General features: G+C 42.8%; 1 protein-coding gene across 3 annotated transcripts in view; it reads right to left on the reverse strand.

Moving 5' to 3' along the window:
• Positions 1-18,681, reverse strand: part of LOC109868317 (ral guanine nucleotide dissociation stimulator-like) — an 81,814-nt gene that overhangs the window by 31,452 nt on the left and 31,681 nt on the right. Inside the window, exon 1 of one of the 3 annotated variants that reach the window (XM_031802525.1) lies at positions 18,005-18,460. The exons of 1 other annotated variant lie outside the window; for it this stretch is intronic. In XM_031802525.1, the coding sequence (XP_031658385.1) occupies positions 18,005-18,196 (192 nt within the window). In that variant the 5' untranslated portion in view covers positions 18,197-18,460. Of the gene's footprint in view, positions 1-18,004; positions 18,461-18,681 lie in introns of those variants that run through there. One more of the 3 variants, XM_031802526.1, reaches the window with a different exon arrangement.

Genomic DNA, 18,681 nt, shown 5'->3' on the forward strand with positions numbered 1-18,681 from the left:
TTCAAAGTATCCAAGTATTCCAATGTTATTGGTATTATTGCGTGACAGTTTTAGAAGGAATTGATTTTATTTGCCTCTGGTCTAGGCTATAACAACTCCATTTCCCAGTGACAGACCATCACAACGCCTTTGGTCCCTCTCCTTCTGTTGATTTGTTGCACTAACACCCATACCAGTCTGGCCAAACAATACTTACACCATCATCCTGTGACCCACTTGTTCAATATGGGTTATTTTTTAGATCAGAGTCCAACGCAATAACACTTCAAATTGAACTAGCCCCTTAGTCTCAGGCCAAAAACAATTCTGGCACGCAACGTTATGCCACGACATGTTCCCAGTAGTTTTTGGTTCCTCGGCCAGCTGCTGGCCTCGCCAGCACAACACAACACAGGGCACAGCACAGAGCACGGCCTTCTTATTGGATGGCATACAGGATGTGGATAAGGCCTGATAGCAGAAGCGGACAGACGTAAACAGAGTGAGGACCGAACAGCTGTGCTGTAGAGGATGGACATTATGACTGCCTGCTGACACACTGGGTGATATTTTAAAAATAGTCCAGTTGTTAAAGTAGCTGCTAGAGCTTTAGGCTTTCCAGCACAGCACTTGTTTCACGGCACTTCAAAAATGGTTTAAATAAATTGATGATTGCATTTATCTGAGGTTGCACTAATTGACTGTGCCGTTGTCCCTTTTCACAATGGAAAGTTTTGATCACAATGTCAAAAGCCACTGCCAAGACACTGTTCAACTATGCAATTTCATTAAACCACGGATAGGGGACACCCACGCAATCGGATGGGTCAACAGTCTGAAGTTGAAGGCAGACAGCCTGCGTTCCCTTTCTGGGTCGTGTTGAGGAAGTTTTGAGCCGGACTGAAACTCGTCTGGAAAATATTAGATATCATAAAACATGTTGTATAAATATTTACCCAAACGTGAGCTTGTGCTGTGTTGCACATGCAGTATCAGTGTCAGCCAAGGGGCTGATCTTAGAACAGATGTTATCCTGCTGTGGTGTCTATGACTATATAAACAGTCAGTCTCATGACTGATATGCTCCTTGAGCTATTATATGGGTCAGAACTTATCTCACATGCTAAAGCGAAGATGGGCAATCTTATCATTTTATTCTAGCCAAGCAGTAACAATTTTACTAATAAACTAACCATAGTCTTTATTCAAGACTTTGATTGGGAGAATGTGATATGTTAAGGCCAGTTTATACTTGGTCTAAAGACATGTCTGTAAACAATGAGAATGTGACAACGACATTTCATTTATACTCCGGTGGAATGTCGGTAGAAAGTCGCTGCGACTGTCAGTTTTCTTGATGCACAGACATGAAAAAAGTTGAAGTCTATGAGACTGTCGCAACGTCTGTTGTTGCGGTTACTGGACTGCCACAGCAACCAGACCAAATCCTCCTGTGACAAGATGATGCAGGAGTTCTAAAATTCTCTGATAGAATGACCTACTTTTATTTGGTCACACTGTGGCAGTAATGTTATTTTCTGTAAGCTCACCATTACCTTGCGAACAATAATGTTGTTGTGGGTTTATTTTCCTGTGATAATAAATAAAAAAGTAGCTAAAGTGAAGACGCTGTCAGCTAGAGGGAGAGAAAGAGTGAAGACGCTGTCAGCTAGAGGGAGAGAAAGAGTGAAGACACTGTCAGCTAGAGGGAGAGAGAGAGTGAAGACGCTTTCAGCTAGAGGGAGAGAGAGAGTGAAGACGCTGTCAGCTAGAGGGAGAGAGAGAGTGAAGACGCTGTCAGCTAGAGGGAGAGAGAGAGTGAAGACGCTGTCAGCTAGAGGGAGAGAGAGAGTGAAGACGCTGTCAGCTAGAGGGAGAGAATGAGTGAAGACGCTGTCAGCTAGAGGGAGAGAGAGTGAAGACACTGTCTGGCTGTCTGCCCTGTAGTCTGGTCCCGGCCCCGGCCTGTCTGGCTGTTCTGGCATGTCACCTAACACACACCAGATAACTTTGACTCCACAGAGAGTTAGAGTTGTCAACTCCAGTGTGTGTGTGTGTGTGTGTGTGTGTGTGTGTGTGTGTGTGTGGTCTTGTTCATCTAGCCCTGTGGTGACCTAAAATCCCCCAAAGTCCCCACAAGGATAGTAAAACAAGGAAAATTCCCCCTCGTGGGTACATTTCCCCATGTCCCCATGAGGACAAGGGCTATTTTAAGCATAGGAATTGGGGTTGGGTTTAGGGTTATGGTTATGGTTAATGTTAGGGAAAATAGGATTTTGAATGGAAATCAATTTTAGGTCCCTACGAGGACAGAAGAACAAAACGCGTGTGTGTGTCTGAGAGAACGTTGTTCTGAAAAGCAGCTATCTGCCTGTTATTAAATGTATTTCCTCTAATCTGTTGCTGGCTGTCCACACTCCACAGTAGATGGATCGTTCCATTTTGGCATGTTTAAGGCGGTTCCTAAGTTCCGAATGTCAGTGTGTCTACCCTTGGGTGTGACAGTAGGGTCATAAAACACCCCTCATCTCCATAACCATGTCGGTTAGCTGTTAGAAGTTATTGCCCAGTGCTCCGTATTGGATGGTATTATTATCCCCTCAACCCCAACCTCCTGTCTAACACACACATAGCAGTAACCATCAGGGGACTTTCCTAGTTCAGGAGACCGGGGTCTGTGTGTGTGTGTGTGTGTGTGTGTGAAGTACCTTACGTGCCTACAGTCAGATCTTCCCCTGTGTGTGAGTACCGGATATGAGAGTATGTCAAGAGCTTCAACTGCTTTCAGAATAGAATGTATGCAGTGAGGATACACCCACAGCTGGTTACACTTACCTACACATACATGTATGGTATGTTTAGGACGTCACTATGACAACATAAGGGAGATCCTGCATACAAACAAACACACCCACTGCAGGCAAAGAAAAGGCACATGAAGAAACGGTTGTCAATCAACAGGCTCCAGTGGGTGAGACACCAGATCGCTAGGACCCCACAGTTAGCTTGGAATTGGCTTACTCACACACAGCACCACAGAAACACACAGAACATTATTCACAATGACCAACTGACTTTCCTTAGTAACTACAACAAACTGACAACCCTGAAAGCGTTTGGATTACTTGGACATTATCTCTCCATCTCTCCGTCTCTTTTGTGTGGTTCCTCTCATTATTATTATTTACAGATAGACATTCCACTGGCGCTCCACAGGCCGTCTCAGCCTGCCGCCATCGAAAGAGGGAGAGAGATGGTGGGGGGGGGGGGGGGAATAGACAGAGGATGAAAAGGAAAGAGGGCAGACAAAGGGAGAGAGAAAGAAAGTGAGAGGGAGAAGTAAGGGGGACAGGACGTTAACTAAAGGGAATCTTTAGACCTTTGTGCATGTGTACTGTATAATCAGTGTGTGTGTGTGTGGTATTAAGACAAAGTTGTGCTGATGTGAGACCATTCTGGGGGTTATTGTGGCCTATTCCAGGAAGGTTTCTCTTTCTCTCTCACACACACACAGACTTCCCAGGGGGGTTACAAGTGGAGGCTTGAAGTTTAGGCACTTCTCTCTGCTCTGCGGGGACTTAAAAAAGGGGGGTGAGATGGGAAGACGGGACCTCACACACACACACACTGCACACACACTCACTCTAGTAATGAGAATCTCTTATGCCTGTCTGCATTTGTCTCCTTCATCAGCACTGACAAGTGGTGTGTGTGTGTCCTGTTCTAGGGCAAGAAAGAGGGATGACATCCTTCCTCTGGACTTAAAGGAAAACACACGAAGGGACAGATGGATGGTGAATGGATGGGTAGCAACATGCAACAGGGTGGTGTAATGGACACATGAAAGGATCCATGTTGACACTGAGCAAACTTTGTTTATGTGCCAATACAAACCACTAGTGTATGTTTTGTTGAGTTCTAGCCCATGATGCAATCCACCAAATGTAAATAACAAAATGCTGTTAGAGTATTAACTTCCTGTAAGGAAGTGTTTCGATAAGGACGCTATACGGATTTCCCTTGTTGTTGCAATGTTCCTGTAAGTCTAGAAATCCAGACAGCTGTGTTTTGACCACTCACTCCCTCACTCCCTCTCTCTCTCACTCCCTCTTTTCTCCTCTCCTTCTCTTCCACTCCCTAATTATCTCCTCTCTCCCTCTGTAAGACACATCTGGAAATAGTCTCTCTTCTCTGTCCACATCTCTCTTTCTTTCTCTTCCCTCTAAAGTTCCTATTCACTCCAAGCTTCACCTGGTTCCTTTCCCTCAATGTAATCTGGAAGCATAACCACAATGGGGCTCGTGCATGTAACATGAACACTCATAGAACACACAAGTATGCACACACACACTGAGTGTAATCTCCATTAGTCTAAAATTGTTTGTGTGTGTGTGTGTGTGCAAATGTTTGTGTGTTTCTTAAGAGTGTTCATCAGCTCAAGTACCCAGTTTCCTACACACAGGCACACAAATTCCTGCACTTGCAGACCAAATAGCACTGGAAAGAAAACAGGACAAAAACCTTCCCAAACTATACAGAAAACTGCTTGCAACAAATGTGACTGCACTGGTGGTGGAAAAGACCATATGAATGTTATCATAACATTGTCAAAAGAGTTAGATTATTGAGAAACATTTTGTTTATAAATGGAGCCTTCAGAAAGTATTCAGACCCCTTGACTTTTTCCCTATTTTGTTACGTTACAGCCTTATTCTAAAACGTTTTTTTCCCTCATCAATCTACACACAATAATCCATAACGATGAAGCAAAAACACATTAAGAAATGATTGCAAAATTATAAAATATCACATTTACATAAGGATTCAGACCCTTTACTCAGTTCCTTGTTTGAAGTACTTTTGGCAGCGATTACAGCATAGAGTCTTCTTGTGTATGATGCTACAAGCTTGGCACACCTGTATTTGGGGAGTTTATCCCATTCTTCTCTGCAGATCCTCTCAAGCTCTGTCAGGTTGGATGGGGAGTGTCGCTGCACAGCTATTTTCAGGTCTCTACAGAGATGTTCGATCTAGTTCAAGTCCGGGCTGTGCCACTCAAGGACATTCAGAGACTTGTCCCGAAGCTACTCTTGCGTTGTCTTGGCTGTGTGCTTAGGGTCATTGTCCTGTTGGAAGGTGAACCTTTGCCTCAGTCTGAGGTCCTAAGCGCTCTGGAGCAGGTTTTTAATCGAGTACATTGCTCTGTTCATCTTTTCCTCGATCCTGGCTAGTCTCCCAGTCCCGGCTGCAGAAAAACATCCCCACAGCATGATGCTGCCACCACCATGCTTCACCTTAGGGATTGTGCCAGGTCTACAAGTATTTCGCTACACTCGCAGTAACATCTGCTAACCATGTGTATGTGACCAATAAAATGTTATTGGATTTTAAGGTTTCCTCCAGTAGTGATGCTTGGCATTCAGGTCAAAGTATTCAATCTTGGTTTCATCAGAGAATCTTGTTTCTCATGGTCTGAGAGTCTATAGGTGCCTTTTGGCAAACTCCAGGCTGTCATGTGCCTTTTACTGAAGAGTGGCATCCATCTGGCCACTCTACCATAAAGGCCTGATTGGTGGAGTGCTGCAGAGATGGTTGTCCTTCTGAAAGGTTCTCCCATCTCCACAGAGGAACTCTTGAGCTCTGTCAGAGTGACCAATGGTTTCTTGGTCACCTCCCTGACCAAAGTCCTTCTCCCCCAATTGCTCAGTTTGGCCGGGTGGCCAGCTCTAGGAAGAGTCTTGGCGGTTCCAAACTTCTACCATTTAAGAATGATGGAGGTCACTGTGCTCTTGGGGACCTTCAAATGCCCCAGAAATATTTTGGTAGCCTTAACCAGATCTGTGCCTCGACACAATCCTGTCTCTGAGCTCTACAGACAATTCCTTCTCACTCATGACTTGGTTTTTGCTCTGACCTAACCTAACAAAATGTGGAAAAAGTCAAGAGGTCTGAATACTTTCCGAAGGCACTGTATGTATTTATTTTAGAGCCACATACTCTGTCCTTTGGTATGTCACAACACAGAATCAATTCATTGGCCCTTAACTTTCCTATTGTGAAATAACTTCATATTTTGGTATGCTATAACTGACTCAACACTCCCAACAAAAAACAATATGAAAGTTGTGCTTTTATTAATGAACCAGAAAACTATATCAAGAGCTATATCTGAACATTTATCTAAGTTAGCTGGCTAACTTCATCCTAACTTAAGGTTAGGGATTGCATTTTGGGATGCCTCTTACCAACATCACCCTAACATTACTATACTTACCACCAACCTACGAATGGACTGAACCAAAAACCAAACAAGGGGGTGTGTGTCGGGGACAGCCCTCCCTGCCAGAGACTGATGTCTCAGTGGCCAACAGTCACTCTCTACCCCCCTTCTCGCGAACCCTGATGGCCCTTGAAGTGAAGCGATGATATCATGTGCCACTTAGATCTCTGATCGGCTCGGGCGATTGTTTATATCTTGCCTTCAGTCCCTCCACGGCTGCCACATTCAATCCCTCCTCTCTCCTTTTCTCATTCAGCCACGTCTCTCAGGATGACTTTATGGTTGCTATAATTAAGCTACAGTCCAAGGGGGTGTGGTATATGTCCAATATTCCACGGCTAAGGGCTATTCTTAGGTACGTCGCAACGCCCCTAGGCTGTGGTATATTGGCAATATAACACAAACACCTTATTGCTATTAAAAACAGGTTACCAACATAATTAGAGCAGTAAAAATACATTTGTCATACCCATGGTATACGGTCTGATATACCACGGCTGTCAGCCAATCAGCATTCAGGGCTCGAACCCCCTCAGTTTATAATGTATTAATGTGGTTATAATAAGGACACTCCTCCTACTATCCATCCAGGTACGTGTAGAATGTACAGTATGGGTGGGCAAAGTATCATTAATGGAATCAATTCTTGGTTTTAGAGAATGCTACAGAGGATATGTGGAGGAGAAGGCCAGAGAGAGAGTAAGGAGAGCGATAGAGAGGGGAAGTTCTTTGGCAAAGGGCTAATGCTGGTGGCTAATGCAGGTGGCGTCTGCTGTGGCATCTCTAAAGTCCCGTGAGGACCCTAGGCTCATAGCTTTAACACCCCCCCCCCCCCTCCTGTCCTGCAGTGTTAGGGGTTGATTTAGCTTTCTAATGCATGCATACACACACACACACACACACATCCTTGTGTATCCTTTTGAAACTAAAGAATATTGAATCTCATATCCTTTGGTCCTTCAATAATATGAAGCTTTTGATCATGTCCTCAATGACTTCTCAACTCGAATATATATATAAGAAGTAGTGCTGGATGCATATATATATATATATATATATTATAAACTGTTATTTTGTGAGGGAACATATTGAACGCATGTATCCTGTACTACGGTAACAAAGGGTCACAGGGTTGAACTTTCTTTTCATTTTCCATCTCACACACTAGCCCTTCATCTCCTAAGGAAATGATTACCCTACAATTAAATAAATGTGTGCTTTGGTCCGAAGTTGGAGCAGGATATCTGGCCTGGTTTGTTCTGGCACGTTGCTGCTGGTTTTAACAGAGCAGTGAGAGTCAGCACATGAAACATCAGGTGGGCACCTACGCAAACCAGGGGAGGACTGAGCAAAGCAGACACTGATCTAATTCAGTCTGTTATGACAACTCTTGTTTTGTCCTCATTTATGTATTTTGGGCTAGTTAAAATGATTTGGCACGCAATATTCCAAATCAATACTTCAGCAATGTAGAATAAATGAAAGAGGGTGTTAGTGCCCATTTGCTTACAGAGACCTGAAAAGTTGGGCTCTCTGAAAATCCTCTCTGTATTTATTTCACCCAAAAGGCACCATCAGTCTTCTTAGCGGTGGGAGTTAGGTTTGAAAGGATTGATACTGTCAATCTGTAGCTGACCAAAGGAGCGAGTCTGTCTGCAAGACACCCACGCAAAAACAATTTATTAGACCAGTGTTAGCGTGGAGGAGTAATGCTATCACCAGAAGTGAACTCCCTTTGAAACAGCACAGACTGGCCATTGGATATCTAACCGGAGCCCAAGGTTGGGTCTTTGTGTTTCACCCTCCTTTGTTTGGTGTCGGTGAAGAAGGTCAAGTTCTTTCATTGCTGTGGCTATGACTGGGAAGGTGTAAGATAATAGGATAATATTGGAGACAACACTGTGTGCTGCTAGCCTGCGTCTTCTGTTTTGGGTCACACACACACATTCCTCTGTGCAGGAATCTGTAAGAATAACACTGTCGCACTTTACTATGACAATATGGAGGAGAGGAATGAGGACTGGAAGCAACTAAGGGGGAAAAGGGGTACCACAGGGTTGAATTTCAAGACCAATCTTTATTTTACATTTTCACATTGCTAGCAAATATTTTGTCCCTGTTCCGTAAATTCCCCCAGACTTAAGTGTCATCTTTTTCCATCTGATAATCAGATCGAGCGTAACGTAAACTTGTTTTTGAAATGATTATGTTCTCTCAATGTCCGTAAATCAACACCTAGCTCTGGCTGCCAGAGCTCTGCGGGGGTGGACGTTTAAAGGGAAAACAGTGAGATAAAGAACTAGGCCTGATGGGGTCCAGATGTGCAGCTGTAGTACTGTACTGCTTGAGCCTCAGTCTCCCGTTAGAGAGCCCTGTCACCACAATATGGCCTCCATTCACATCCCTCTGCAATTCTGCCCTCTTCAAACCCTGCTCTCACATCTACTATCCTCTATAGCAGCACTCCCGTTCACTACTTTTCACTGCCCTAAATCAATCCCCCCCCCCCTCTCTCTCGCTTTCAACTCTAAATCACTGTCCCTTCTATTGTCCAACCCTTTTTGTCATTCAATGCTGTTCAGTGTTCTCTCAATCGATAATACAACAATGACGTGACGACAACACAAGGAGCTCTGTTTCTATCAGACTCCGTGCCGGGCAGACTCTGCTTTGGTTCGTCATGTCTGAACTATAGGCCTCTGATCGGAGAGAACTCGACAATGAATACACACAAAACCAGTGGTGTAAAGTACTGTGCTTTGCTTAATATAAGGAATTTTAAATGATTTATACATTTACTTCTGATATTTAGGTATACTTTAGCAATTACATTTACTTTTGATACTATAGTATATTTAAAACCAAATACTTTTAGACTTTTACTCCAGTAGTATTTTACCAGTTGACTTTCACTTTTACTCAAGTAGTATTTTAACAGTTGACTTTCACTTTTACTCAAGTAGTATTTTACCAGTTGACTTTCACTTTTACTCAAGTAGTATTTTAACAGTTGACTTTCACTTTTACTCAAGTAGTATTTTACCAGTTGACTTTCACTTTTACTTGAGGAGCTTTCTATTAAAAGGTATCTATACTTTTACTCAAGTATGACAATTGGGTACTTTTTCCACCACGGCACAAAACCAAAACTACCAGCCAAAACCAGAGATGTTCCCTTTTCTTTATATGACCTAGAAAAATATGTAATGCTGTCAATGTGTTGTGATATGCAATCCATTAACTCCCTGATCCTATGACCTAAGGATAAGGTAACAACTACATTCAGCTGTTTGGGTCCTTATCTATAGGCATGACCTATAGAACATACTAGAACAGGCTTAACAATAGTGTTGTTTTTCTAATCTGCAAGAGCTAACACAGGAGTTTCAAACTGAAAATATCAAACCAATACAGAAATGACAAAAAGCTGACCTGACCATAAGAAGAATGACGTAGCATTTATAATAAAAGCAGAACCTTGAAAGCCATTCAATAACGCTTTGAATCTTTCTGAAACTAAAGCCTTATCCTGAATTACTTTTGAGGTATTCAAAACCTTTTTCAACAGTTCTAACCCGAGGGCAGAGTAATCTCATCCAGTGTCTTGTTGTGAACAGTTAAGTTCGGCTCGGCCTGCATTCCCTGAGCCGTTTTAACGACCCGGACTCTTTGGCGTCTAATCACGTAAATACGTTTCGCTTTAGTGCTTTGACCTAGAAGAACATCATGTTATTGTTTATGACCAGAGGATAACAAGGAATTAAGTAGTAGTGCTGAATGCATGACATCATCAACTGTAGATGAGTGGAATCGATCTGATAGCCTTCGCTGGGAGCATCTTAATTGAATTTCCTAGTGGAAGGTTAAAAGGAAGGGCAGAAAGAGGGAGGGACATGGAGAATGAGGGAGGAAAATGGATGAAAAGAGAGGGAGGAGAGATTAAGAGAGGGACTGATGGAGAATGTAGGTAGAAGGAAACTGACACGTGGAGACAGAGTGTTTACAGGATTCTGGGGAAGCCTCTCTCAAACCCAGACTGGCTCAATATCCTACGATTACACAACCACTCACACACTATCAGATGGGAGAAGGCAGGTATTGGGTTTCCAGGAAAACACTGAATACAGACAGTCGAGGATCAATACATCTCCAGAGGTATCAAAGCTACAACTGGGCCTGAAGGTGAACACCATCTGCTTTTATGGCCTCAAGACAGGTGTGGAGAGTGAGTGTGCAGGTAGCTTAGTGGTTAAGAGCGATGGGCCAGTAACCAAAAGTTTGTTGGTTCAAATCCTCAAGCCAACTAGGTGAAAAATCTCATCAATGTGCCCTTGAGCAAGGCACTTATCCAGAGCAACTAACGGGAGCAGTTAAGAGCATCTGCTAAAATGTATCTTCAGAATGTCTTGAGCTAAACCCAATGAGAAAGTGGTGTAAGACGAATTGGGTATGAGAGGCCTGTCTTTTAAAATCGAAGAGAAGAGGGGACCTGACATAGAAGTTAGCTAATCACAATGAGGGTATTAGGACTGTGGTAGGAAGGGAGGGCCTTCACTTTCACTGAGGGTCACGGAGAGGATTTATATGTCTAGTGAAAAGGCAGAATAGGGTCTATAAAGTGAGTGTTGGGAGACATTCAATTTGACAGAAATGCCATAATGTAACATTCTCCGCTTTTTAGAAGACCAAAGAAAACATAAAACAGGCATGCGTCAAACAAACCATTCTTTGAAAACGTCTGTTCTATTTTACAGAAATGAGATAAACGGCCTGAAATTCTTGCCTCAAACTCACAGTCAATTTGCAGACGAAAACAAAATATAATACTAACATGAAAAAGCCACCCAGCAGAAGCTGGCTCTCTCGATGGTTCTTGAAGGCCAAAGAGGAGCTTGTGTGTTTGGTTTGCAGTGGTGTGTGTATGCGGCGAGTGCCCTGGAGTGAGAAGACTGATTAGACTTAATCAACTAACAGGATTAAGAGTTGGAGGGATTAGATGAAGGAACAGTACCGCCACTCTCCAGGCACGTGACCAGCATTGGCGATACACGCATGCAGATTCCCAAAATGTGCCACTCCGTGCCTTTAAAAAAATATATTTTACCTTTGTTTAACTAGGCAAGTCAGTTAAAAACAAATTCTTATTTACAATGACGACCTAGGAACAGTGGGTTAACTGCCTTGTTCAGGGGCAGAACGACAGATTTTTACCTTGTCAGCTCGGGGATTGATCCCCACCTTCATCAACAGAAATCATGAGACAAACACCATGCTTGTTCGATAGCCTCGTGTCATCCTCTGCATTTAGAGGAAGATATAGAGTAGATTTATATATTGTCAGTTTGGGATTTCAGAAACAGGGACTCAGCCAAGGCTAAAATCATTTCATTTCTTCAAAACATAATGTAGACCTATTGACTACGGATGGTTATCGAGACAAGAGGGCTAAAGGCTTCTGCATGCTTCAGTGTACTCGCATACTCCCTCAAAAGACCTTCACCTGAAAAATATGAAAAAGCGGCAAAAGTGCTGTTTGTCCATCTTGAGAAGCCGTAGCCAGTATACACTTCCTCAAAATAGTCAGAATGAATCTAAGATAACTCAAGAAATCTGTCAATAATTTTTTTTTTTTGCAGAGGAGATCTTAGTTGTGTAATTTTACATCTAACTAAGATGTTTGGTGCAGTATTTCTCAAGTGAAAAAGTGTGAATGAAAATGAGTTCAGTCTATCGCTGAATAAAAAACAAACACTTCACTGAAGAATCCCTACTGTTGACCAATGACCGACGTAGGGGCGTAGACTTCAGCTCCGAACTTGGGCTTGCCTCGAGAAATGTTTGTGTGTGCACGTACAGTCGAAAAAACCATTGCCAAAAACCAAAACATCACAAAATGTCGTCATAATATATGCATTAACTGTTCCGGATAGGAAGCATGCAGATGCCTAAACAGACCTCTGCTATGTTTGACACAGTTTAGTGTTTTTTTCTGTTTACGAAATAATGGTATACAGTAAGCACCTGAGAGACATGGATGTTGTTGTATGTGTGTTAATATTTCCCTTTCCATTAACTACTAAAATGTACTTGACAGGCCAAGGCAAACCATTTCAACACACTATGGTCTAGGACTATATCTCTTGCAGACTGAGAAGTACTGAAAAGTAGGTTGAACACATAAATTGCTCAAATAGAGTGACTGGCTGGTCACTTCTTTTTCCTTCTCGATTTGGTCTATTTATGTTTATTGGAGGGAAAGTTGGCCGTGGAAAGAATGTGTCAGCCGGCTGAGACCTACGTCCCACTGTGTCTACGGGGGGAAATGCTGGATGAACAAAATGTTTTTACCGTGAAGATCTCTATGGTCTGTAATATTATCATTATAGTATAATGGAAACTACAATCAAATCTAATCTGTTCAAGCAATGTGTATTCAGTATCTTTGTTTACAGCTACCCGCAGGGCACACACACCTGTCTTATTCTTGACTACCCGCAGGGCACACACACCTGTCTTATTCTTGACTACCCGCAGGGCACACACACCTGTCTTATTCTTGACTACCCGCAGGGCACACACACCTGTCTTATTCTTGACTACCCGCAGGGCACACACACCTGTCTTATTCTTGACTACCCGCAGGGCACACACACCTGTCTTATTCTTGACTACCCGCAGGGCACACACACCTGTCTTATTCTTGACTACCCGCAGGGCACACACACACCTGTCTTATTCTTGAACAGTTCTGAAATGCGTGCGAGCGGAGTCCATATGGAATCTAGAGTAGCCTACTCAAAACCATTCTGTTAGTTTATTGGAAAACAACTATGTTCCTCGGCATACACATCAAGGACAAACTGAAATGGTCCACCCACACAGACAGTGTGGTGAAGAAGGAGCAACAGTGCCTCTTCAACCTCAGGAGGCTGAAGAAATTGAGATTGTCACCCAAAACACTCCCAAACCTTTTTCAGATGCACAATTGATAGCACCCTGTTGGGCTGTATCACCGCCTGGTACAGCAACTGCACCGCCCACAACCACAAGGCTCTCCAGAGGGTGGTGCAGTCTGCACAACGCATCACCGTGGGCAAACTACCTGCCCTCCAGGACAAGGACAACGACCAGGGCAACAACCACCCGAGTTTACCCCGCTACCATCCAGAAGGCGAGAGCAGTACAGGTGCATCAAAGCTGGGACCGAGACTGAAAAACGGCTTCTATCTCAAGGCTATCAGACTGTTAAACAGCCATCTCTAACAGAGAGGCTGCTGCCTACATACAGACTCAAAATCCTTGGCCACTTTAATAAATGGATCACTAGTCACTTTAATAATGTTTACATATCTTACATTACTCATATACTGTATTTTATACCATCTATTGCACCATGCCTATGCCGTTCGGTCATCGCTTATCCATATATTTGTAGGTACATATTCTTATTCCATCCCTTTAGATGTGTGTGTATTAGGTAGTTGTTGTGGAATTGTTAGATATTACTGCACTGTCGGAACTAGAAGCACAAGCATTTCGTTATACTCACATTAACATCTGCTAACCATGTGTATGTGACCAATAAAATTGAATTTCATCTCATTTTTACTGCAAACTGCTGCATATCTACAGATGTAGTGTCCTAATTTGATCACTCTTTTGTTGCTGAGCATTTTCCTGGGTCACAGGAAATACACCAGCTTTAGGATTTACATAAATTCACTGAAAACCTGCACTAACACAATGTTATGTATTCCACTTTTTATGGTAGCCTCATTTTGACCTGCTAATAGCCTAACCACCGATCAAGCAACATTATAGACAAAACGTTCAAATCCTAACGCTGCAGAATGATTTTGCTGCACCAATACAGGTCCAGGTAAGATCCTACATCTCTACTACTGATTAAATACTGTATTCAAGGTTCAATTGAATTCCCTATTGTTCAGGTAATATTCAGTCCAAACTACTTTCTATTCTCCTCTTTGACCAAGTTTTGCTGGTGATTTAGGGCCATAAGATATGGCTACAGAGTGTGTCAGTGAACACGATACACCCGTTTCCTTCTGCCAGCACACTAGAACTAAGAGCCTGGCACGAAATTTGCCAGTTGCTCTCGCTCAAGTTCCTCTGATTTTGTACAGTACAGTATGGGTGAAGGAAGTATAGTTGTTGCTCAATGAAACAGCAGATGTAAAATTCAGCTGAGGCCATTATTTTCCCAAAGGACAAGCAGCAGTGGATTTATTCAGTTAGCCAACTCTCCCCGACCCCCCTCCAGAACTACACGAGGGAGAAGACTTGAACAAAGAAAATTATTCTAACAAAGATTTCGAAGATCCATGGATGGACGACACACTTCACAGTCACACACTACTCACAAAAGGTCATTACTGTACAGGAACGTTTCAGTCATTTAAGAGGCATTATTTCCCCCACAGACACTTACAGTTAAAAGATATTTCAGTATGAGACTACTTTAATACATGTTGCTTCTCCCAAAACCATCCAGTTTTTTCTCTGGTTATTTTAGTTAATTGGTTATAATAGGGGAAGAGTGTGGAGTTGAAGGATTTCAACCCCGTAAACTGAGATTGGACACCAGAGAGGCTGTGGGTTGGAGGCAGTCTGAGCTTTAGAATACCCCTGATCTTATTGCCGCCTTGGAGCCAGGAGAGAGAATTAGAAAGCTTTAGTGACTCACACACACAGCTGTCGGCAGAGTGCACACACAGCCACATCCCCCTGCCCACACACCCTCATTCAAGGGTTCTTTATTTTTACATTGTAAAATAATAGTGAAGACATCAAAACTATGAAATAAAACATATGGAATGATGCTAAACAAATCAAAATATATTTTATATTCAAGATTCTTCAAAGTAGCCACCCTTTGCCTTGATGACAGCTTTGCACACTCTGGAAGGCTTTTACAACAGTCTTGAAGGATTTCCTAAATATGCTGAGTACATGTTGGCTGCTTTTCCATCACTCTGCGGTCCAACTCATCCCAAACCATCTCAGTTGGGTTGCAGTCAGGTGATTGTGGAGGCCAGGTCATCTGATGCAGCACTCTGTCACTCTCCTTCTTGGTCAAATAGCCCATACACAGCCTGGAGGTGTGTTGGGTCATTGCCCTGTTGAAAAACAGTGCAAACCAGATGGGATGGCGAAACGCTGCAGAATGCTGTGGTTCCATGCTGGTTAAGTGTGCCTAGACTTCTAAATAAATCACAGACAGTCTCACCAGCAAAACACCCCCACACCATCACACCTCCTCCTCCATGCTTCATGGTGGGAACTACACATGCGGATATCATCTGTTCACCTACTCTGCGTCTCACAAAGACACAGCGGTTGGAACCAAAAATCTCAAATTTGGACTCATCAGTCCAAAGGACAGATTTCCACCGGTCTAATGTCCATTGCTCGTGTTTCTTGGCCCAAGCAAGTCTCTTATTATTATTGGTGTCCTTTAGTAGTGGTTTCTTTGCAGCAATTTGACCATGAAGGCCTGATTCACAAAGTCTCCTCTGAACGGTTGATGTTGAGATGTCTGTTACTTGAACTCATTTGGGTTTTTATTTATTTCTGAGTCTGGTAACTCAAATGAATTTATCCTCTACCGCAGATGGAACTCTGGGTCTTCCTTTCCTGTGGCGGTCCTCATGAGAGCCAATTTCATCATAGTGCTTGATGGTTTTTGCGACTGCACTTGAAGAAACGTTCAAAGTTCTTGAAATTATCCAGATTGACTGACCTTCATAACTTAAAGTAATGATGGAATGTCATTACTCTTTACTTATTTGAGCTGTTCTTGCCATAATATGTGTAACGGATGTGAAACGGATGTGAAACGGTGTGAAACGGCTAGCTAGTTAGCGGTGCGCGATAAATAGCGTTTCAATCGGTGACGTCACTTGCTCTGAGACCTTGAAGTAGTAGTTCCCCTTGCTCTGCAACGGCTTTTGTGGAGCGATGGGTAACGATGCTTCGTGGGTGACTGTTGTTGATGTGTGCAGAGGGTCCCTGGTTTGCGCCCAGGTATGGGCGAGGGGACGGTCTAAAGTCATACTTTTACATATGGACTTGGTATTTTACCAAATAGGGCTATATTCTGTATACCCCCCTACCTTGTGACAACACAACTGATTGGCTCAAACGCATTAAGAAGGAAAGAAACTCCACAAATGACCTTTTAACAAGACTACCTCATGAAGCTTGTTGAGAGAATTCCAAGGTGTGCAAAAAACATCATCAAGGCAAAGGGTGGCTACCTGGAAGAATCTCAAATATTATATTATTTAATTTTATTTGTTTAACACTTTTCTGGTTACTACGTGATTCCATATGTGTTTATTTCATAATTTTGATGTATTCACTATTATTCTACAATGCAAAAAAATAGTAAACAGAAAGAAAAACCCTGTATTGAGTAAGTGTGTCCAAACTTTGGACTGGTACTGTAAATATAATGTAAATATATTTTTTTACTTTTACCCCCTTTTCTCCCCAATTTCGTGATATCCCATTGGTAGTCTTATCCCATTGGTAGTCTTGTCCAATTGGTAGTCTTGTCCCATTGGTAGTCTTGTCCCATTGGTAGTCTTGTCCCATTGGTAGTCTTGTCCCATTGGTAGTCTTGTCCCATTGGTAGTCTTGTCCCATTGGTAGTCTTATCCCGTCGCTGAAACTCCCGTATGGACACAGGAGAGGCGATTACTGACATCACCAGCGAGGCCGTGTGTTATTTGGAAAGTAGAAAACATACTGCTTGGACAGCAGTCAACACTGTGACGTATTGAAATCCAATTGAATCGATTATTGTGGCTTCGTTTTAAAAGCTGTCTTGTACCACTTGTCTTCCTCAGGGTGGCAGGGTAGCCTAGTGGTTAGAGTGTTGGACTAGTAACCGGAAGGTTGCAAGTTCAAACCCCCGAGCTGACAAGGTACAAATCTGTCGTTCTGCCCCTGAACAGGCAGTTAATAATCATAATAAAAAAAAACTTTTTAAAAATATTTTTTTTAACCAGGCAAGTCAGTTAAGAACAAATTCTTATTTTCAATGACAGCCTAGGAACAGTGGAACGGGGGTTTTATTATGAGTATTTATGACTGGTATTCATTTCATTTAATAAGCAGCATAGACTTGTTGAGCAATTTTTTGTCAAATTATAACAGTGACTATAACGATTTTCTTGTTCAGTGTCTATGCATTGTGGACCAATATATTGTTAACTAATTAGTTGTACTAAAAACTAAAATCAGGGTATTTATGTTGTTTGAAGGGCTCACTTGCTAAACAGACATGTGTCTCAATGTTCAATCCCTGTACAAATAAAGGATAAATACAAAATAAAATAAAAACAGGCTATATTATGAAATAATAAACAGTTACATGTTTGTTCTTCATCAATAAAACATATCGATTTCAAAACGTGTGTTGAACTTTTCTGAAAAGAAACGGCCTACTCAAACTATGTTGATGCATTTCAAAAGGATTACAACTATAGCCTACTAATGTTGATGCGCACTTAAACGTATTGGACTTCAATAACTGTGTCATTGACACTAAGGCAGAAGTAAACAACAAAACACAACAGAACACAGATCGTATCCTCTCAAACCCCTAGGCTTTAAACCTTCATCGATCATCTGTGGTAGCTTGGATAACAGACCTGTTAACAAACGCATTGAAAACCGCACACAAGGCTACAGTGCGCAGTAAATAAGTTATTTCGTTACCTCCAACTGCGGAAGGTCAGGGTCCAGTTGGGTGAAGCTATGCAAGACAACAGGGCTCGCATCCCCGGCGACCTCTAGTTTCACCCCGTCCCAGATGTTGCGTATCCTCCAGGTGCTGGCATCGAACATCACATCAGGGGAACCCAGCTTGATACTGCGTCCCTCGCACTTAGCTCCCGTTAGATAAACCATTGGTGTCGTCCGTCGGTATCGCTACAACAGCAACAATGTCATATGAAGCCTATACCGTGGTAGTCTTCCCCCATGTCTTGCGGGTAAAACGGCGTCCTGTTTTTTCTCTCACAAAAGCCCTTGTCAAACCGAACACCCAGGAGTATGTAGGCTACTACTGACTGCTCTCTGTGTTTGTTGTTTTTATGTCTCCTCTGCTCCGGGAAGCGGGGACAGAGGTTGGCTGGGTTGGCTTGGAAAGAATGGGCCAGCTCGTTTTGCATGGCCCGGTGCCCGGGGTTAGTGGCGATTTAACTTAAGGACCAATGGAATGATCTAAAAAAAAAATGAAACTCCGTTAACCGGGTCACCGGGCTATGCAAAACGAACTGGCCCATTCAGCCGGGTCCATAGCTCCTCCCCCGACGCAGGAACGCCTGCCCCCTCGTGGGAAGGTGATGTCATTTTCGCAGCAACGTGATGTGGGTAGAAAGTCGTTCTGTAGG

This window comes from Oncorhynchus kisutch, linkage group LG23 (assembly GCF_002021735.2).
Source record: "Oncorhynchus kisutch isolate 150728-3 linkage group LG23, Okis_V2, whole genome shotgun sequence".
Classification (NCBI taxonomy): Eukaryota; Metazoa; Chordata; class Actinopteri; order Salmoniformes; family Salmonidae; genus Oncorhynchus; species Oncorhynchus kisutch.